The 22,847-nt window shown below is 44.6% G+C and overlaps 2 protein-coding genes across 3 annotated transcripts; one reads left to right on the top strand and one right to left on the bottom strand.

The window, feature by feature from the left end:
• Positions 1–412: 412 nt before the first annotated feature.
• LOC129349927 (corticoliberin-like) lies at positions 413–1,632 on the top strand. The gene has a single exon (XM_055014808.1). The coding sequence runs from the start codon at positions 944–946 to the stop codon at positions 1,316–1,318; it is 375 nt and encodes a 124-aa protein (XP_054870783.1). The 5' UTR covers positions 413–943; the 3' UTR covers positions 1,319–1,632.
• A 1,032-nt stretch (positions 1,633–2,664) lies between these two features.
• LOC129349910 (E3 ubiquitin-protein ligase TRIM63-like) lies at positions 2,665–21,740 on the bottom strand. Of its 2 annotated transcripts, XM_055014763.1 has the most exons (9): positions 21,523–21,738; positions 20,862–21,034; positions 18,680–18,854; positions 17,449–17,544; positions 15,006–15,239; positions 6,202–6,224; positions 4,757–4,881; positions 2,950–3,224; positions 2,665–2,874 (listed from the first exon to the last, which is right to left on the bottom strand). In XM_055014763.1, the coding sequence occupies exons 1-9, from the start codon at positions 21,640–21,642 to the stop codon at positions 2,803–2,805; spliced, it is 1,293 nt and encodes a 430-aa protein (XP_054870738.1). In that variant the 5' UTR covers positions 21,643–21,738; the 3' UTR covers positions 2,665–2,802. The 2 variants fall into 2 exon arrangements, with proteins under 2 accessions (XP_054870738.1, XP_054870739.1); XM_055014764.1 differs by lacking the exon at positions 15,006–15,239 and having other exon boundaries at positions 21,523–21,740.
• Between the last annotated feature and the right edge of the window lie 1,107 nt (positions 21,741–22,847).

Genomic DNA, 22,847 nt, shown 5'->3' with positions numbered 1-22,847 from the left:
AGAACCTCCAATATTAGAAACTAGACTGATAAATATGAATATTTGCTCTCTTAATAGCAGAACGTTTCTTCTAATCAAACTTCACAGAACCTTAACCCTTTTATGTGCCGTCAGGAGAACCCATGTTCCACTGGACTGGGTCACTTCTATCTCATGTTCCTCATCCAAGGGTTAAATCAGTTTACAGAAAATATCAACTGGTGTTCCTGAAGATGAAACGATTTTCCAGTTTAAATCCCACGACTTCCTGTTCTCATCCTGTTCTCCTCCTGTTCTCCTCCTGTTCCTCCTGTTCTCCTCCTGTTCTCCTCCTGTTCCTCCTATTCTCTTCCTGTTCTCCTCCTGTTCTCCTCCTGTTCATCTCCTGTTCTCTTCCTGTTCTCCTCCTGTTCTCTTCTTGTTTTCCTCTGTTCCTCCTGTTCTCCTCCTGTTCTCTTCCTGTTCTTCTCCTGTTCTTCTCCTGTTCTCTTCCTGTCCTCCTCCTGTTATCTTCTTGTTCTCCTCTGTTCCTCTTGTTCTCCTGTTCTCCTCTGTTCCTCCTGTTCTCCTCCTGTTCTCTTCCTGTTCTTCTTCTGTTCTCCACCTGTTCTCCTCTTGTTCTCCTCCTGTTCTCTTCCCGTTCTCCTCCTGTTCTCCTCCTGTTCTTCTCCTTTTCTCTTCCTGTTCTCCTCCTGTTCTCTTCTTGTTCTTCTCTGTTCCTCTTGTTCTCCTCCTGTTCTCTCCTGTTCCTCCTGTTCTCCTCCTGTTCTCCTCCTGTTCTTCTTCTGTTCTCTTCCTGTTCTTCTTCTGTTCTCCACCTGTTCTCCTTCTGTTCTCCACCTGTTCTCCTTCTGTTCTCCTCCTGTTCTCCTGTTCTTCTTCTGTTCTCCACCTGTTCTCCTTCTTTTCTCCTTCTGTTCTCCACCTGTTCTCCTATGTTCCTCCTGCAGACTGCGGCGGTGAGATGAAGTTGAATGTGTTCTTGTGGGTTGTGGTTCTGGTCGGTTCCTTCCTCCCTCGCTGTGCTGACGGCCGACCCTTCAACGGTTCCACCGGCCGCCTCCTCGGACCGCTGCTCCTCCTGGGGGAGAAGTTCTCCCTGCTGGGCGGAGGAGGAGCAGTTCCGAGGTTCCTCCCTGCTTCTTCGGCAGAGAACCGGGTTCTGCTGCGGGCGGAGCAGAAGGTGAGGAGGTCCGAGGAGCCGCCCATCTCTCTGGACCTGACGTTCCACCTGCTGCGGGAGGTTCTGGAGATGGCCCGGGCCGAGCAGATGGTCCAGCAGGCCGACAGCAACCGCAGGATGATGGACACCTTTGGAAGGAGAAGGAACGTTCTCTAGAACCTCCAGCTGGTTCCACAGAAACAAACACCATAAATAACCATGGTTCTGTGTTCTCCAATGTTCTCCAGCTTCAGTAGATAAATTAAACACTTTCTAACAAATAATTACAGAAAAATAGAATCTAATTTATTTAGTTAGAATAAAGCCGATGTAATTAATAATAAAATAAATAAAGGCTTACGGCTTCTTTATTTGCTTTTAATTTATATTTAAAGTGGTTTTTATTTTTATTTGACTTCTCACTGGCTCTGCAGAAGTGATGTCATTAGGTCTGATTCATGAGAAACTTTTTTGCACCTCGAATTGAAAATGTTTTTTCATTTTTATTTTGCACGCTACATGCTAACATGTTAACATGTAGCGTGCTGGTGTTAGATATGGTCAGGTGAACGTGTTAACATGTTAGCATGTTCACCTGAACATATCTAACACTGGCACGCTACATGCTAACATGTTAGCATGTAGCGCTACACACTACATGCTGACATGTTAGCATGGTCACTTAAACATATCTAACACCGGCCGCTACATGCTAACATGTTAGCATGTTCACCTGAACATATCTAACACCAGCATGCTACATGCTAACATGTTAGCATGTTCACCTGAACATATCTAACACCAGCATGCTACATGCTAACATGTTAACATGTTCACCTGAACATATCTAACACCAGCACGCTACAAGCTAACATACAGTATAAAATAGAAATGAATATTTTAATAACTGTTGGAGTGATTGACCCACAAACCTACTTTGATTTATGGACAATGAATAAAGTCCCTGCTGGGCCTTCCACAATAAAACAACATGTCAGGACATCTGAACATGTTTACAGTTTGTGTTCTTCAGAGAGCAGTTTTACTTTCACTTTGCTTCTGAATGTTTCATTCTTCTTTGCTGGCAATAAAACCACATGAGCAGAACACTTCAACATTCTGCATGACAGTAAAAAACTTTTCACACTCATCGTGGATTCATCCGCTGCTGGAAATAGTCCCTATCTAGTCAGATCTACCTCCTGATCTGTCCCACCTACACTCCTCAGATACCTGCCACAGAACTTCTACTGGTCTCTGAGGAGGAACTGACTGCTGGTGGAAGGTTTGGACGATAAAAATGGAGCCGTTCATTGGTTATTAGTATTATATTCTGTCTTTTATTACTTTCTTGTGTGTAAATGTTTATTGAAAAATACAATGAAGACACTGTTGAAAAACTAAGACAACATGAATGACTCCTGAATGGAGTGTGGAGCGGCTCAGTGGTCGGCTCCAGACTCCATTCAGGAAAGGTTCTGGTTAGTTCAGTTCAGACTCAGGAAGAGATGAAGAAAAACACGTTCATAACAAAACAATAATTTATTTCCAAAAGTGAAAATTTCTCAGAGTTTATATTTAAAAAGCAAAATTTTTCAGAATTTCAAAAAACATCCTCCAGATAGAACCAGGTCAGACTGGTCCAGGTCCAGGTCCAGGTCTTATTTCTGGTTGAGCCAGCTGAAGGAGAAGACGTGTTTGGGTCCATCCTCTGACTCACTCTGCTGCTCCGACTACAAAGGAAGAAGGACTCATTACATCATCAGTCACATGACACCTGTTTCAATGTTTAAACTGTGATGTCACACCTGGGGGGCGAAGCTGGCGGTGGGCAGAGGAATTGGGGGCGGGGCATGTGTGGATGATGATGACAAAGGGGCGTGGCTCTTTGTCTGTGAGACAGAGATGGGCGGGGTCTCTGTGGGTCGCTGGGGGGGCGGGGCTGAGAGGACAGGTGACAGATGAGACTGCTGATTGGCTGAGAGTCCTGCAGGTGTAAAGTGCTGCTGTGACTCAGCTTGACTTCCTGTTGGTGCTCTGACATTGACCTCGTCTTCATCATCATCATCATCATCTTCATCAACTAAGAGACAGAGAACAGCATAGTGCTAACCCATTAGCATGCTAATGCTAGCATACAGCATTCTTAATTCTAGTCTCTCAGTGCAAATACATTAGCAGGCTATGTGCTAACAAACTGTGCCCTCAATACTAATATGATTTCATGCTACATGAAAACATGCTGTTTTGTTAATTCTACCATCTTAATGCTAACATATAACCATGCTACCTACTCGTGTAGTATACCATCTATACTCTCTAAAATAAAGTTCCTGTGATGCAGTTTTATTAATGCTAACATGACATCATGCTACATGCTAACATTCAGTATGTTTAATGTATCTCATCACCGACATTAGCTGACGTTAGCTGTTACCTTTCAAAATGCTAACATTTTTAATACAAAAGCATGTTCCAACCATATGCATCCTTATGCAAAGACTTTAAAATGCATATTGGCATGCTACATGCTAAAATGTTAGCATACATTACAACCTATGATAGAGGCTCAGTTTTAGCACATTAGCATACAACATACTAATGCATTTATGCATGGTACACTTTGTGTTCACAGTTGTAACATATTAGAATGCTACATGCAAACATGCAGTACTCTTGTTGTTAGCCTCTCAGTGCTAGCATCTTATATTCTGCAGGCTAATATGCAATGCCCTTAATGCTAGTATCTCCATGATAATATGATTACATGCTACACGCAAACATACCGTTTTGTAAATGAGAGTGTCTCATTGATAACACATTAGCATGCTATCATACCTGCAACATGCTATCTTGTTAGAATCCCTCATGCATGTGTATTAACTTTGGCATGCTTTATGCTAAATGACAGTAGCACTCTGTTGCTGAATTTGTTAGCATGCTAGTACATTAGATTACATTATGCTAATTGATAGTACTACTATGTTGCTGAATTTGCTAGTGTGGTAGGATTAGCTTACATATGAAGACTAATAGTAGCTCAAAGCTAATAACTAAGTTTATTTATTTAACCTTTATTTTACCAGGTAAGTTAGTTGAGAACTAGTTCTCATTTTCAATAATGACCTGGTCAAGAGGCAGCATACAACAAGATGAACAACAGGTTACATATACAGCAAATCAGACAGTATTACCAAACAAAACACACAAAGACTTGTAAAAAATAGAAAGGCTGAAAGACTGTTAAAAATAGAACAGCTAAAAAGGCTAAAAACAGGTGCAGTGGTCCTGCAGTGTTTCTCCAGCTGATTATTTTAAATGACAAAAGCGATATGCATGAGGAGAGTTTTAGGGAGTTCTGTAGTTCCAGTCATTAGCGGCAGAAAATTGGAATGAGGATCGACTGAGAGCTATACAAAGTTTAGGAATGAGGAGTGACAGTTATCATACATTGTAGGTCAATAACAGTTATATTAACTATGGCAGTCTGGGGTTGGCAAACACATGACATGCTTATGTACTTAAATGCTGTGATAATAATTAATTAATGCTAATAAGTGCTAATGAGCCTCTGAGGTGTCTCATCGCTGATTGGTTAGTGACGGTGTTGTTTACGTTTGATGAAGTCGATGATGCTCAGCGCTCTCCTCTGATGCTCAAAGTTTGCCATGAAGTGCTCCATGTTCTCATAGCCGGGCTGAACCTTATCCAGATGAGACGTGTCGGTTCCCTCCACAATCCTGGTGACGAGAAACACCACCGTCTCCATGACAGCAACAACAAAAAGTAACAAACAGTAAAAAAACAAAAAAACACTAAAAACAAACATTAAAAACCATTAAAAAATAACAAAAACAACAACAGACAGGAACAAACATTAAAAACAATAACAACAATAACTGTCAAGTCAAACTGGAAGAAGCATTTACATAGGTGCTCAGCTGGGGCGGAACCAATCTGCGGCTGCAGGTTGGCTACCGGCAGCATAAAATGGGACACACGCAGCACTGAGAGGGAAGGAGAATGAATGACCTCGCTCAAACAAAGTGGCTGTGAGCACAAGGATTTGCGGCAAACTGACTGTGCAGGGCCTGCTTCATCTACGGAAATCCGGGTGGCGGCCGGTAAGAGCAGAACCATGGACCTAGGAGACTGTTTGGCCTGCCGATGTGAGCTGCTGTAAAAACGTGTTAGCAAAAGCATTAGCATTAGCCACGGGTGACCGGCGTCGGCCACGAGCAGCTGGTTGCTAACTTTCCTATGTCCGTGTGCCATTTATTGCTGTGTGTTTGAAATTGCTCAGTTGGAAATAAGACTGCAGGCTAATTGGTGCTAATTAGAGGGTTTCCAGCTAAGGTTAAAAAACCAGTTAATTCATTCTGTTTGTAACGGTGGGTTTGTACTATGCACTTTATTTTATTTGGTTATTTATGAGATCTGGAACGGAATGCATTTTAAAAAGTCACTTCATGCACTTTAAATAATTTTAAGAATATGAATTAAGAAGTATTTAAAAAAAAAGTCTGATAGAAATGTTAAGAGCAAAATTTGTTAAAATGTGATTGAAATCAACTCTTTAAAATGCAGGTAAAATGAGTGGCATTTATTAGTGAGATAGAATTGTACGAGGGGAATGGCTGTTATTATCTGCCGAATGCAATATTGTGAACATTGTTCTTTTGTGTTTGTTTAAAGGTTTTTCACCTAAACCTATCAACCAACCCTATCGACTAAAACCTTTCAACCAAACCTGTCACCTAAGTTGCTATCGTTGTATTCTATGACCTTGGAACTATTGCAAAATAAAAGAGGAGGAAAAGAAAGCAACTGTCTGACTCATGAGTGGAGCCCAGCTCATAACCCGAGTAGATGAACATCCTTTTTCAAGTGGGGAAACTGCACACTTGCCCTCAGAAAGTCATCAATGATAGTTACGCGTCATTGAAAGTGGGGGAACACTTGACAATAACAAACTAACAAACAACAAACATTAAAACCCAATAACAAACAAAAACAATAACAAACGATGACTGAAAACAAACATGGAGACAGAAACTTACTTCTGCAGTAGAGGTTTTGCTGCCTGTGGATGAGAAATCAAAGATTCAACATTAGCCTGATGCTAACATTTCCTAATTAAAGAACTACAATGATGGTAGCTGCTTGCTAACATGACAGCAAACTAAGAATATTGTGGATTGTCTGGTGGATTGTCTGGTCGATTCTCGGTCTTTCAGGGGTCTGTTTCACGAAGCAGGTTCTACAAACTCTGAGTTTAACCCTGAACTCTGAGTTGATCTACTCTGAGATAGAAAACTCTGAGTTTTCGGTTTCACAACGGCTGATTTGAGTTGGTTTAATCAACTCGGAGTAGTTTCACCCGGAGTTAAGCACGTGCACCACAACTCTGAAAAGCCAGTATCAATGGAGCGCCGATTCGATAAGTCACCATGGCAACGGGGAAGCGGAGGACTACAGCGTTTGAATTGGAAATCTTAATGCGCTTATATAGCGAGTTTGAGCACGTTTTTAGAAAGAAGTGCAACACCTGCAGCTGCAAAAGAGAGGGAGACGGTGTGGGAGAACATTGCTGCCCTGTCAATGTGTAAGTTCAAATCACAATAATATTACAGGAAAACTGTTTGAATAGTAGCCTATTAAGTTATTTCATTTAGGTGCAATCCTGTGGGGGAGAAGCGCATGTGGCAGCAGCTGAAGATGAAATATAAAAACATTTTTAAAACAGGTAAGAAGTCGGCATAATCTCATGGAGCTACCTCATTTTGATCATGTTTTACATTGTGGAGTAGCCTAAATATTAAGTGGCTGTTTGACTGTGCAGTGGTTTTATCCCACACAGCCTAAATGTCTGCATTCATATCATGTTCTGTTAAATAATTAAGCCTATTTAAACTAACACAGACTTCTACTCAGCCAACTAATATATATATATATATATATATATATATATATATATACATACATACATACATACATACATACACACACACACACACACACACACACACACACACACACACACACACACACACACACACACACACACACACACACACACACACACACACACACACACACACACACACACACACACACACACACACACACACACACACACACACACACAGAGCCTTTATGGCTCTGACAGGTTTATTTCCAGGGAAAACCACAAAGATGGTAAAAGTCGTTTCAGATCCAGACACACTTTTCTGACCGTCCTGCATACAGTTGTCTTACTGAAGTGCTCTGCATCTCCTACATTATATACAAAACTTCCATTTGCAAAGAACCGCAGCACAACACACAATATCTGCTGGGATGTGAGAGCATGACTGTGGTTGGTAATGTTGTAAATGTAAGGACGGATTAGGTGGGATGTAGATTATGGACTGTGACGTGAAACTGTACCGCTCTAAAAGATACTTGTCAAGAAATGCGAGAACATCTATGCGTGGTCTGATAACAGTCTCCTGACGAATATTTAATTCTCTGTGCAGTAATGCTGCTCCTTCATCTACTGGATCGTTAATAAAAGGACGTCATTTTGACACACAGCAGAACTAGACTTCGCCAAAACTCGCCAGCTGACTGAATGAATGAGGAAATGAAATAGCGTGTGAGACTGAAAGAGGGCGGAGACAGAGAGAAACTCGAGGTTTACTGAGATAAACCTGGTCCAGACCAGGTTAGAGTCATAGAGTCTGTTACTATGGTAACTGACTGAGGGTTTAAGTTACCCCTCTTTGTGAAACAGGCTAGAGTTACCCCTCTGTCTCTGGTTTGAGTTACCTCCCTTTGTGAAACGGAAAACTCTGAGTTTCCCTCATTTCAGGGTTAACAAACTCAGAGTTTTCACTAAACCTGCTTCGTGAAACGGGCCCCAGGTCATGTAGTCCTCAGAGCTTCAGTAAAAAACAACATGAAGGGTGACGGGATACATTGGCGTGAGTTAGATCTAAAGAACCCTCTGACTAAAGGTGAAACATATTCAAGAACCTAAAACAGAAGTCCAGTTGTCTTCTACTGAGACTCTGAGAAATACTGTCGTTCTACTGATAGCAGTTTCATGTTAACACTTTTGACTGCATTAAGATAAATGATAGATAGGGGGCGCTGCTGAGTGGGCAATGGAGGAGAACGCATGTTTCAGAGCAACTTTTAAAAAATATTATTTTTGGCACAAGTCAGCAGGAAACTCGGTGCTGATTCCAGGAAAATCCTCCACAGGGAAGCAAACAACTCCACAACCACGAGGCTGCAACTCCCAGTCCGTCCACTCCTCCGCTGGGAAGGCCAGGTGAGGCAGACCCAGGTGTAGCGGACCCAGGTGAGGCTGATCCAGGTGTGGCTGATCCAGGTGAGGCGGACCCAGGTGAGGCGGACCCAGGTGTAGCGGACCCAGGTGAGGCTGATCCAGGTGTGGCTGATCCAGGTGAGGCGGACCCAGGTGAGGCTGATCCAGGTGTGGCTGATCCAGGTGAGGTGGACCCAGGTGAGGCTGATCCAGGTGAGGTGGACCCAGGTGAGGCTGATCCAGGTGTGGCTGATCCAGGTGAGGCGGACCCAGGTGAGGCTGATCCAGGTGTGGCTGATCCAAGTGAGGTGGACCCAGGTGAGGCGGACCCAGGTGTAGCAGACCCAGGTGAGGCTGATCCAGGTGTGGCTGATCCAGGTGAGGTGGACCCAGGTGAGGCGGACCCAGGTGTGGCTGATCCAGGTGAGGCTGATCCAGGTGAGGTGGACCAGGTGAGGCTGATCCAGGTGTAGCGGACCCAGGTGAGGCTGATCCAGGTGTGGCTGATCCAGTTGAGGTGGACCCAGGTGAGGCGGACCCAGGTGAGGCTGATCCAGGTGAGGCTGATCCAGGTGTGGCTGATCCAGGTGAGGCGGACCCAGGTGAGGCGGACCCAGGTGTGGCGGACCCAGGTGAGGCTGATCCAGGTGTGGCTGATCCAGGTGAGGCGGACCCAGGTGAGGCGGACCCAGGTGAGGCTGACCCAGGTGTAGCGGACCCAGGTGAGGCTGATCCAGGTGTGGCTGATCCAGGTGAGGTGGACCCAGGTGAGGCGGACCCAGGTGTAGCAGACCCAGGTGAGGCTGATCCAGGTGTGGCTGATCCAGGTGAGGTGGACCCAGGTGAGGCTGATCCAGGTGAGGTGGACCCAGGTGAGGCTGATCCAGGTGTGGCTGATCCAGGTGAGGCGGACCCAGGTGAGGCTGATCCAGGTGTGGCTGATCCAGGTGAGGTGGACCCAGGTGAGGCGGACCCAGGTGTAGCAGACCCAGGTGAGGCTGATCCAGGTGTGGCTGATCCAGGTGAGGTGGACCCAGGTGAGGCGGACCCAGGTGAGGCTGATCCAGGTGTGGCTGATCCAGGTGAGGCGGACCCAGGTGAGGCTGATCCAGGTGAGGTGGACCCAGGTGAGGCTGATCCAGGTGTGGCTGATCCAGGTGTAGCGGACCCAGGTGAGGCTGATCCAGGTGTGGCTGATCCAGTTGAGGTGGACCCAGGTGAGGCGGACCCAGGTGAGGCTGATCCAGGTGAGGCTGATCCAGGTGTGGCTGATCCAGGTGAGGTGGACCCAGGTGTAGCAGACCCAGGTGAGGCTGATCCAGGTGTGGCTGATCCAGGTGAGGTGGACCCAGGTGAGGCGGACCCAGGTGAGGCTGATCCAGGTGTGGCTGATCCAGGTGAGGCGGACCCAGGTGAGGCTGATCCAGGTGAGGTGGACCCAGGTGAGGCGGACCCAGGTGAGGCTGATCCAGGTGGGGCTGCATACATGATGGACACTGAAAGTTTCAAAAAAGAGCTGGTATACTCCCTGTGTGAGGATTTGTCAGATGCTTAGTAAACCGAGGGGCTGCTGGAGAGGGAGACGGCAGCCATCAGAACCGACATCGCTGCAGTCAGATCCAGAAAGAACACAGAGAGTCAAGAACAACCGAGCTGTCTGCGCTGGGTGAAAGGTACGGAAGAAAGTATGCTTGTACGGATGATGTTTCATGTCGACAGAAAGAAGTTCATTGGCTCACTGCAGACGCACTGCAAAACAAATATGATGATTTAGAGGCGAGATCACGGAGAAACAACGTCTGTCTAGTCATAGTTCTGCTCTACAGTCATTCTGTTAAAACCAGTGTTGGACGTGAAAGAAGCCCCGATGCTGGACAGGCTCACTGATCCGTCCTCCTGGCGCTGGGACCAGGGAGCCCCCATGCACCATCGTGGCCCATCTTCACGACGACCATGACTACAAACATCCTCCGCCTTGCCCAAGAGAAACAACGGATCAAGGTGAGCGGCATGAACATCTCAGTTTTCCCAGACTACACTGCAAAAACAGCCACAGGCTGTGCTGGTTGAATGACATCAGATGACAGCTGTGGGGGTGGAGGGGATCCTTTACCCAGCCCGGCTCAGGATCACCGACCAAAACATGGAAAAGCTTTCTCCACCCCAGAGGAGGCTCAAATGTAAATAACACAAAACACTACAGGATACTAAACAGCTGATTAGGGAACAGACAGATACAGACTGCAGGAAGCCACTAAAACCAGAATCATAAACACTCTGTACATTAGAAACATATGTAAGCTGGATTTTAGTTTGAAAATATTGTAAAATATTTACCCCATGTTTCCTTTTTTTGCACATATACTGTAGTTGAATAGGAGCTGCACACTGGTTAGCACTGTCGCCTCACAGCTAGAAGATCCCCGGTTCTGGTTCTGGGATATTTCTGCATGGGGTCTACATGTTCTCTCTGCTGAGTTCTCCAGGTTCTCCAGGTTCTCCCACAGTATAAAAACATGCTGAGGTTCATTGGTGATTCTACACTGCAGGTGTGAATGTGAGTCTCTATGTAGGCTTGTGATAGGCTGTTACCTGTCCAGGTGAATGTCCTGGTCATTTCCCATACCTATGAAATATGTACCTGGGTGGAGACCGGGCTGGGAATGTTCTTTCCAGTAAGGAAGGAAAACTCTGGAGGATTTTCTCCAAACATCTCGCTGTCCTCCAGCAGAACTCTCAGACTAAGACTGGTTCTCCCCGAGGATGAAACACCAGAAAGATTGCACAGACGTGTTCATAGGAGAGACTAAACAACAGCTTCACTAGACTCAACACAAGAGAAACTCAGGACCAGACTCAGCATCCATCTGAAGGATGAAGGACGTTCGTTTGAGGACAGCAATGCCCACATTTAGGACAGAGAGGACAGATGGTCTGAGAGAGGAGCAAATGAATCTATAACTGTAACATAGATAGATAGATAGATAGCTTTATGTGTCACACTTTCATATACAATGAAATTTCATTTGAGCTGCCCTGCCAATGACAGCTCCGGCTGCTGCGCAGTGCTGCGCGCACCTTTCTTGAAGAAAAAAGAAAAAAGACATGTAGGGATCTGGGTAGGGATAGCAGAGGGTACAAGAAAAAAAAGGCTCGTTGTACCAAATGAAACCTCCAATGCTGGGAAATTCAATTTGAGAAGGAACCTAAAAAAAAACCAAACCTGCAACAGGCAAAGCATGACGTTAGACAAGGATAGTTGGGATAAGGATGTGGGGAGGTGGAGGGGGGAGCACCTGCACAGTTAGCCAGGTTCCTGTGCAGCAAATTACTGCACGGATTCCTGGCTCCTGTGTATAGTGAGGAAAGCTTGTGGGGGGGGGAGGGGGGTTATGGACATGTCTGTGCGAATGTTTAGCTCAGTCCTCAGTTCATGAGTCCGAAGAGATGACATAGAAGAGCTATCTCTTGGCCATGAAACTTCCAGAGGAGTTTGTTATTGTTCCAGGGGCGCCAGAATGTAATCAGTTTTCCTCTTGTTTGGGCGGGAGAGAAGTAATTTCACCTTCCCCCTACTGCTCTCAACAGTTTTAGACCTCAGCTGTAGCGATTCTCACCCTGATGGCTTCCAATCTGCGACTCAAATCAACAGTCACACCAAGCAAATTGTTCATCTTACAATTGAGTTCGTCATACCGAGCATCGGCAGCCGTGATCCGATCGTTTGCATAGACCAGCAGTGTTTGGACGTCATTTCTGTCTGCGGTCTTCCTGATTTTCCAGAAGCTCAGGCCAGTGAACAAGCCAATTATCAGCAGGCCTGTCATCATAAATCCGAATATATAAACATCTTCCACGTCCGCCACGGATAGGGGTGCCAGGCACATGATCCCCTTCCACTTCCCCCAGGCGTCGATCACGTAACCAGAGGCGAAACTCCCATCCGGGCAGGTAGGCTCCCCTAGGCCTGTGCTCTTTGTGGCGACAATCTTGTCAACTGCGTTGAGAGACCAGTTAATCAATTCCATGATCGGTGTTTTGAAGGTCCAGTGCCAAGCGATCGCTCCAAGTCAGACAGACGAGACGAGATGAAAAAAATGCAGCAAGCAGAAAATGTGAGGGGAGGAACAGAGATAGATACGGAGTGAGGAAAAGTGCGCCCGCATCCTACGAAAGCTGAGCAGAGAAGAACATCATCTGTAAACAGAGGAGGAGGTTCTCCACACCATATTAAACACCTAGAACACAGTGATCAGGTCTCTCCCCAGAAAGTTCCTCCATCCTAAACATCTTGAGTCACTCCTGATTTGGCAGATCCACATCCTCTGTCAGGTAAACTGCAGCTCCACCACCATGATTGTTGTCGTTAGTGGACCTCCTGGTTTCACAGCAATCATACCTGGAGACAGGTGAGTCCAGGGGTCCATTTCACGAAGCAGGTTTAGTGAAAACTCTGAGTTTGTTAACCCTGAAATGAGGGAAACTCAGAGTTTTCCGTTTCACAAAGGGAGGTAACAAACCAGAGACAGAGGGGTAACTCTAGCCTGTTTCACAAAGAGAGGTAACTTAAACTCTGTCAGTTACCGTAGTAACAGACTCTCTGACTCTAACCTGGTCTGGACCAGGTTTATCTCAGTAAACCTCGAGTTTCTCTCTGTCTCCGCCCTCTTTCAGTCTCACACACTATTTCATTTCCTCATTCATTCAGTCAGCTGGCGAGTTTTGGCGAAGTCTAGTTCTGCTGTGTGTCAAAATGACGTGCTTTTATGAACGATCCAGTAGATGAAGGAGCAGAATTACTGCACAGAGAATTAAATATTCGTCAGGAGATTATCAGACCGCGCATAGATGTTCTCGCATTTCCGGACAGTTATCTTTTAGAGCGGTACCGTTTCACGTCACAGTCCATAATCTACATCCAACCTAATCCGTCCTTACATTACCAACCGCAGTCATGTTCTCACATCCCAGCAGATATTGTGTGTTGTGTTGCGGTTCTTTGCAAATGGAAGTTTTTTATATAATGTAGGAGATGCAGAGCACTTCAGTAAGACAACTGTATGCAGGACGGTCAGAAAAGTGTGTCTGGATCTGAAATGACTTTTACCATCTTAAACATAAACCTGTCAGAGCCATCAAGGCTCTGTGTGTGTGTGTGTGTGTGTGTGTGTGTGTGTGTGTGTGTGTGTGTGTGTGTGTGTGTGTGTGTGTGTGTGTGTGTGTGTGTGTGTGTGTGTGTGTGTGTGTGTGTGTGTGTGTGTGTGTGTGTGTGTGTGTGTGTGTGTGTGTGTGTGTGTGTGTGTGTGTGTGTGTGTGTGTATATATAGTTGGCTGAGTAGAAGTCTTTGTTAATTTAAATAGGCTTAATTATTTAACAGAACATGATATGGATGCAGACATTTAGGCTATGTGTGGGATAAAACCACTGCATACTTAATATTTAGGCTACTTTACAATGTAAAACCTGATCAAAATGAGGAAGCTCCATGTAATCATGCTGACTTCTTACCTGCTTTAAAAATGTTTTTATATTTCATCTTCAGCTGCTGCCACGTGCGCTTCTCCCCTGCAGGATTGCACCTAAATGAAATAACTTAATAGGCTACCATTCAAACAGTTTTCCTGTAATATTATTGTGATTTAAACTTACACATTGACCCGGGCAGCAATGTTCTCCCACACCGTCTCCCTCTCTTTTGCAGCTGCAGGTGTTGCACTTCTTTCTAAAAACGTGTTCAAACTCGCTATATAAGCGCATTAAGATTTCCAATGCAAACGGTGTAGCCCTCCGCTTCTCCGTTGCCATGGTGACTCGTCGAATCAGCGCTCCATTGATGCTGGCTTTTCAGAGTTGTGGTGCACGCGCTTAACTCCGGGTGAAACTACTCCGAGTTGATTAAACCAACTCAAATCAGCCGTTGTGAAACCGAAAACTCAGAGTTTTCTATCTCAGAGTAGATCAACTCAGAGTTCAGGGTTAAACTCAGAGTTTGTTGAACCTGCTTCGTGAAACGGACCCCTGGTCATTAATGGACCATCAGCTATGTGAGCTGAAGTGGTTATAAATCCTGGAACTCCTCATTCGTCAGAACTGAAGGAGAACCTTGGATCAAGGTGAAACGTCTTCAAGAACCTATAAGAGAAGTCCAGATGATGTCTACTGAAGCTCCTACCATTAAAGTTGAACTGTTTCCATCTGTGAGACAGAAGCAGCAGCTTGTTGGGTCTCAGAAGGTAAACATGTTGTCTGTAATGAAAAGATTCATTGTCTGGTGGGATGATTTGACCGACTGGAAGCAGGTGGATAGAGATAAAACTGGACCTTCGGGTACACTTTAGGTAAGTACCACGTGAAGCGATTACCGACAGGTTCTATTTAACAAGTAACCAGGAAACCAGTGCAGTACCACTGATGCCAGCTTGGACCAAATGTGATGCTAATGTTCTCTGGTGTTGCACCAGAAAATCAGGGCAGTCACATGACCAGCTCTAAACCAATAACAGCTTAAGCAGCCTTACTTCCTGGTACTGTAGCTAACAGGTGTTCACCTGCAGGAACACAGCCATCTCTGATTGGTCCAACGTCTGGATGCAGGTCTCCAGCAGCTTGGCGGTGCCGTCCAGATGCTCCGTGTACTTCCTGGTCAGACCACGGATGTAGTCCAGCTTCTCCTGCTGCTCACTGTTGATCCTCAGCGTCAGCTCACCTTTCTTCTCCTCCAGCACGGCAAACAGGTGATCGAATGTCTCGCACACCTTCGACTTCTGTCGGCGACCGTTTTCCTGCAAAAACAGTTTCTGTGAACGAATCACTGCCATCTAAAAGGGCCAGTCAGGGGCCTCAGGGGCCAATCAGGGACCTCAGGGGCCAATCAGGGGCAAATCAGAGGCCAATTAGGGGCCTCAGGGGCAAATCAGAGGCCAGTCATGGACCTCAGGGGCCAATCAGGGGCTTGGATGGATGGATGGATGGATGATGGATGATGGATGGATGATGGTGGATGGATGATGGATGGATGGATGATGGATGGATGGATGGATGATGGATGGTCATTACTAGTTGTTTGAGGCATTCAGTGTTTCAGTTCGTTCCTTCCTGGTCATCGTAGTTTGTTCTGTTGGACTCTTTTTATGTCGGTTCTTTCTGAAGTTGTTCTTTGTCTCTCACTAATTAGTTTTGCATTTATTAGTGTTCATCTTGCATCTGTTTGTCATCTTTTTCATCTGTTGTTTTTCGCAATTTTGACTGTTTGCATTCATTTTACAGCTTTTTTTCTGTCATAATCTTTGATATGTGGTGGAAAATGTCCTCTAAATGTGTGTTCACAGATTACTTTCTGTACGTGTTCATTATCCAGTCGATGTAGAGATGTGTGACTTTAGAAATCTTTCTGCACTTTTATTCTCATCTACAAGAGCCAACATTCTGTAGAACTTTGAACACAGTCTGAAGTGAAGCTTCTCATTCACAGATAGCAGCAGCAGAACTCTGGGACTGAAGGATTTTTACACATTTCAGCTCCAATATTCCTGAAAAATATCAAACCCAAAATGACAACAAAGCTTGGTCAGAACTTTGGTCTCCAGGTTCTGATCCATCAGGCAGTAAAATGAAACATCCACAATAATCCAAATTTCAAAACAGAACGGGACTGATTCTAATCACGTTAGTCTGAACTATTGTCTCTGAGTTTGTTTCATATCTGAGCTCAACAACACTTGATGATCAATGATCCAACATGGATCTAACAGCAGCTGGAATATCTGTTCACCTCAGACAGGTCAGCTGTTTATCAGCTGTTCATCTGCTGTTCATCAGCTGCAGCTAAATACTGAACTTTCACTTTGACTGTTTCATAAATCAAAGATAAATTGAGCTGTTGGTTCTTTGCACTCTTTGATCAGCTGCTGTTAGTTTCTGATGTTTTCTACATCACTGATCAATATCAGGTTCTACTGCGGTTCTACAGCACTGAGGGTTCCTGTCTGACTGCAGGAACGTTAGCAGAACAGTTGTAGAACATTAGTAGAACATCAATAGAGCAGTACCAGAACATTAGTAGAACAGTACCAGAATATTAGTAGAACATTACCAGAACATTAGTAGAACAGTACCAGAACAGTACCAGAACATTAGTAGAACAATACCAGAGCATTAGTAAAACGGTACCAGAATATTAGTAGAACATTAGTAGACCAGTACCAGCACATTAGTAGAACATTAGTAGAACAGTAACAGAACATTAGTAGAACATTAGCAGAGCATTAGTAGAATATTAGTAGAACATTAGCAGAACAGTAACAGAACATTAGCAGAACAGTAACAGAACATTAGCAGAACATTAGTAGAACATTAGCAGAATAGTACCAGAACATTAGCAGAACAGTACCAGAACATTAGCAGAACATTAGTAGAACATTAGCAGAATAGTACCAGAACATTAGCAGAACAGTACCAGAACATTAGCAGAACATTAGTAGAACATTGGCAGAACAGTGACCTCACTTAAACAGATTGTATATCGAGCAATGTTCTATGTTCCATGTCTGGAAGGACCTTCTGTCTTGTGGTTCTATTGTGACTGTTCTTGTCTTTTTAATATGTTTTGTGTTTCATCTTTTCTTTTTAGATGCAGTTTGTTCTCCTGTTTCCTGTCTGGTTCCTCTCATGTTCCTTGCCTCGTTCCAGTTTGTGTGTGTAGTTTTAGAACCCTGTTGTGTTCCTTTATTTCATGCTTCAGTTTGCTGGAGCTGATTTTTTAGATATTTTTGTGTTTTTAGTTCCTTTTGTTCCAGTTTTTGTGATTAAAGCTGTTTTTATTCAAACTTTTTCCTCATTTTAGTGGTTGTTGGTTCCTACTGTCTCTCTGGAGATGTTTGTGTTACAACAAGACGTGAGAAGCCAAACAGAGGCCCTTGAGGCCCCCATGGCCCCTGAGACTCCTGAAGCCCCTTGAGGTCAGAAACATTCAGTGGAAACAGATCAACTCACGTCTACGGCTCTGCAGGTTTCCTCCAACTGACTGATGATCGCCTGAACCCTCTCATTGTTCCCAACCAGCAGCGACACACAATCTGTGAGCTCCACCTACACACACACACACACACACACACACACACACACACACACACACACACACACACAGAGACACCCGTTGCTGTGAGGTTGTGTGTGTGTGTTATGTGTCCTGTACTGAGCCTGGTGCTAAAAATGGTGGTGTATAGTGTGTTAGTTTTGTTTGTTCTGCATATTGTGTTTATCGTGTATGTTGTGTTTGTCAACTTAGTTGTGTGTTGTGCTTGTTGTGTTTGTTGTATATTGTATACATTTTGTTTGTTGCGTGTATTGTGTATATTGTGTATGTTCTGCTGGTTGTGTTAACATGTCTGGTTGTTGGTCTAAATGGATCCACCTGGTCCATCAGGTTCTGCTGGTCTAGTCAGACTGTTAGGTTCCAGCAGCTGAACCTCTGCTGGTCCAGAATGCATTAAACCCTCAACCAGATGTTGGAGGTGTTACCATGGCCAGGAGGAAAGCTGCATGGAAATGCACCGCATGCAGCTGCTGTGTTTATCCGACTCATCTGCCAGACCGTCAAGCTGAAAGCTTGGTCACGTGACCTTTAGTGACCCGCTGAAGCGCGAGCGCTGTCATGTGACCATGTTGTGGTCCGCTAGCGACCACCCGCCAAGTGGGCAATTTTCAGATGCGACACGTTTACATGCGGGAAAAACGTATCTAGTGGACACGTAGCTTAACATCTTGACCAGTCTACCCCCAACGACCATGAAACAGCTCAACTCTAGAGGGGGAAGACAGAACCATCCACACTCTAGAACCTCCTACATTCATGAAAGACTGATCAGAGTGAAAGGAGGAAGTTCTGGTTATGGGATCGACTGGTTATGTTCTCTCTGGAGAATGAGACCCAATGTCTCAGTGAGATTACCTGCATAAATAAAGGCTAAATAAAATAAAAAATGTTACATGTTCAGTCTCTGAGCATTGTTTTTCTGGGGCAAACCAACTTTTGGGACACGGTGGATGCTGTGTTAGTTGTGTTGGTCGTGTTTGTTGTTTTGGTCGTGTTTGTTGTGTTGGTCGTGTTTGTTGTGTTGGTCATGTCTGTTGTGTCATGCTGTGCTTGTTCTGTCATCTTGGTTGTTTGTTTTGTTGTGTTTGTTGTTTGTTGTGTTGTTTTTGTCATGTTTTTTGCATTGACCTTCTGCTGCTGGAAGATGTCGTTGATCGGGGCGACCTCACAGTCCTTGTGAGCTCCAAACACCTTACAGAGGGAACAGGTGGGAACACTGCAAGAGACGCAGTAGATGTTGATCTTCTCATCATCATGATCCTCACACATGGGCTGGTCCACCTTCACCTCTGGGACCGGCTTACTGAGACACACAGACGGGTGGACAGACAGGTAGACAGACAGGTTTTGCAAAGGAATAGCTTGTTTGAAGAGTTTCAGTCAGGCTTCAGAGTGCATCATAGCACAGAAACAGCTCTGGTGAAAGTTACTAGTGACCTTCTCATAGCGTCAGATAATGGACTGGTCTCTATACTTATTTTATTGGACCTTAGTGCAGCATTCGATACAATCGACCACAAACTTTTATTACAGTGACTAGAACATTTTATTAGCATTAAAGGGACAGCACTGGACTGGTTTAAATCCTACTTATCAGACAGGTTCCAGTTTGTGCATGTCAACAATGACTCTTCTGAGCATACTAGGGTTAATCATGGAGTTCCTCAGGGTTCTGTCTTAGGACCAATACTGTTCACATTATACATGCTTCCCTTAGGCAACATTATTAGGAAGCACAGTATTAATTTCCATTGTTACGCTGACGACACTCAATTGTATTTATCTAACTAATCAGCTAGCCAGACTGCAAGATTGACTTAAGGACATAAAGACCCAGATGACCTATAATTTCCTACTACTAAATTCAGACCAGACTGAAGTCATTGTATTTGGCCCCAAACATCTTAGAGAATTGCTTTCAAAGCGTATAGTTCCTCTGGATGGCATTACATTGGCCTCCAGTACTACTGTGAGGAACCTCGGTGTTATCTTTGACCAGGACATGTGCTTTAACTCACACATAAAACAAATCTGTAGGACTTCCTTTTTCCACCTGAGAAATATTGTGAAAATCAGGAACATCCTGTCTCAGAGTGATGCAGAAAAACTAGTCCATGCATTTGTTACTTCTAGGCTTGACTACTGTAATTCCTTATTATCAGGTTGTCCCAATAGCTCTCTGAAACATCTACAGCTGATCCAAAATGCTGCAGCCAGAGTACTGACGGGAGTTAGCAAGAGAGATCATATTTCTCCTATATTGGTTTCTCTTCATTGGCTTCCTGTGAAATGTAGAATAGAATTCAAAATCCTTCTTCTGACATATAAAGCTCTTAACAACCAATCTCCATCATATCTTAAAGACCTGATAGTACCATATTATCCTAGCAGAACTCTTCGCTCTCAGACTGCAGGCTTACTTGTTGTTCCTAGAATCTCTAAAAGTAGAATGTGAGGCAGTGTCTTGCCAGTGTCGCCTTAGGGCTGCTCTGGGGGTTCAGGCATATGGGTTCTGTAAAGCGTCTCAAGACAATTTGACTGTAATTGGCGCTATATAAATAAAATTGAATTGAATTGAATTGAATTGAATTGAATTGAATTGGATAGACAGCTAAAGATACAGGGGGTGTATTGATTATTGGTGTGAGTTTTGTGTGTGTGTATTGTGTGTGTGTGTGTTGTGTGTCTGTGTTGTGTGTGTGCATTGTGTGTCTGTGTGTCACATGCTGTTGTCCTGAACTTGTTTATCAGCTCCAGAACTATATTTATCTGCTGCTGTCTCACTGACCTCCATCTGGAAATAGTCAGAACACATCAGCTGTTAGAGCTCTGATTGGACAGTAATGTTTTATTTTAACTAACTTCTCTAACAAGGAACAAGAAAACAGGAAACAGGAAGTGTGTGTCTGATCAGCTGATTCAGATGATGAAATGTTTTTAGAATTCTGATTCAGCGGAAAAATGAAACCTGAATCCAAAAACTTTAGTTTCCTGTTGGTTCAGTAACGACGTGTCAATAAACACAAGACTGACTGTGATGTGTTCAGGTATCATCAGCACAGGTGTGTACAGATGTTATACAAGTGTGTACAGGTGTATACAGGCGTTATACAGGTGTGTACATGTGTATACAGGTGTTATACAGGTGTGTACAGGTGTATATAGGTGTGTACAGGTGTATACAGGTGTATACAGGTGTTATACAGATGTGTACAGATGTTATATAGGTGTGTACAGGTGTATACAGGTGTATACAAGTGTATACAGGTGCATACAGGTTTGCACAGGTGTATCTAGGTGTGGTGTCCACCTGGTGCTCCCCTGCTTGTACATGTCGATGATGTTCTCCACCAGCAGGTTCCTCTGCAGGCCGTAGACTCCATGTCGGTCCAGAACCACCTCATGTCTGCAGGACGGGCAGCGGAACCGTCCACCTGAGCTCACCGTGGAGCCACTCCTGGACGACAGGTAGGGATTGGACGCCTGCAGGGGGCGGGGCATCGCACAGGTAAACATTCACATCTCAAAACCATGTGTGTGTGAGTGTGTGCGTGTGTTCCTCAGGTGTGTGTGTTCCTCAGGTGTGTGTGTTCCTCAGGTGTGTGTGTGTGTGTGTGTGCATGTATGTGTTCCTCAGGTGTGTGTTCCTCGTGTGTGTGTGTTCCTTGTGTGTGTGTGCCTCAGGTGTGTGTGTGTGTTCCTCATCTGTGTGTGAGTTCCTCGTGTGTGTGTGTTCCTCAGGTGTGTGTGTTCCTCAGGTGTGTGTGTGTGTGTGTGTGTGTGTGTGTGTGTGTGTGTGTGTGTGTGTGTGTGTGTGTGTGTGTGTGTGTGTGTGTGTGTGTGTGTGTGTTCCTCAGGTGTGTGTGTGTGTGTTCCTCAGGTGTGTGTGTTCCTCAGGTGTGTGTGTGTGTGTGTTCCTCGTGTGTGTGTTCCTCAGGTGTGTGTGTTCCTCAGGTGTGTGTGTTCCTCACCTGAAAGACGTCGTTGGCACACTTACGGCAGAGGTTGTGTTGACAGGGCAGAATGACCACTGGCTTGGTGAACATCTCCAGACAGATGGGACAGATGAGCTGCTTCTCCAGACTGTCCATGACCCCGAGGACGGAGACGAAGACAGAAGAAGCAGAAGGAGAAGAAGAGCTGAGTCCGTCCCTCAGAACCAGTGAAGTGAAACTGTTCTGCTGTTGGAGACTCTGAGGCTCTCGGCTGTTTTTAGATGCTGTGATGTCAGCTGTTGCCGTGCCAACAAGCCCTTATATGTCAAAAGTCAGGGAGACACATGGGGGAGGGGCAGCTGAAGGTCTGCTTCTTAAAGGGACGGTAGACAGAAGACGCAGCAGCGCCTTCTGCTGGTTCCAGTGAAACATCCAATAGAACCATGACAGGAACTGATACTGAACAGGATTTATACTCTCATTACACAAATACTTATATGCTTATGTACTTATACACATAACTTTATTACACATGTAATTATATCTCGTGTACTTATATACTTACACATAACTGTGCATCTGAAAAAGTAAAATATTGTATAAAAGTTGACCCTGTCGTATTTTAATTGACAGGTAAACTTTCACGTATTCTGTATAGACTGAAAGTGAAATATTTGGAGGCTTTTCTTGTTTTAATTTTGATAATTAGGACTGATGAAAGTCACAAATCCAGTTTCTCAGATTATTAGAACTCAAATCAATCAGAAATAGATTTACAGAACCATCTGAGTCCTGGAGGAGAACCCACTGAGGTTCTGCTGAGAGTTCATGAAGCTCTGCTGGGTCTGATAGCAGCCTTCAGCTTAGCTGGGGTTTTGGGTTCTGAGGTGTTCTATGTAGATCTATATGTAGTTCTAAATGTTGTTCTATGTGGTTCTATATGTGGTTCTATGTGGTTCTGAGTGGTTCTGTGGGGTTCTATTCAACACAGTAAGATCCTGGTTCAACCCTTTGTCATTCATTCTGCTGTAAATGAAACCAGCGTCTCCATGACGCCTGTCAGAACATGAAGAATGAAGAAGCTGAGATGATTGTGGACCTGGTAGAACCCAGTGGACCAACACCAGAAGATGACATGATGTCAGGAACCTTCTCAAACTGAAGAACTTTCACTCTGCACTTCAGACTCCTTGGATTCTGAGTTTCTCCAGTCTTCATCCAGGCTCTGGATCTTGATCTCCAGATGAAAACCATCACCATTGGAGATGATCATCTTGTGGACCACCTTCAGGTCAGCAGTCTTCTCCATGGCAGTGGAACCAGAGATCTATCTCTGCTGTTTGTTAATTATTCAGCTCTGG

The sequence above is a fragment of the Amphiprion ocellaris genome, chromosome 10, assembly GCF_022539595.1.
Source record: "Amphiprion ocellaris isolate individual 3 ecotype Okinawa chromosome 10, ASM2253959v1, whole genome shotgun sequence".
Taxonomy (NCBI): Eukaryota; Metazoa; Chordata; class Actinopteri; family Pomacentridae; genus Amphiprion; species Amphiprion ocellaris.
Note: the sequence above shows the minus strand (reverse complement) of the source record. Positions and strands in the feature narration are given on the sequence as shown.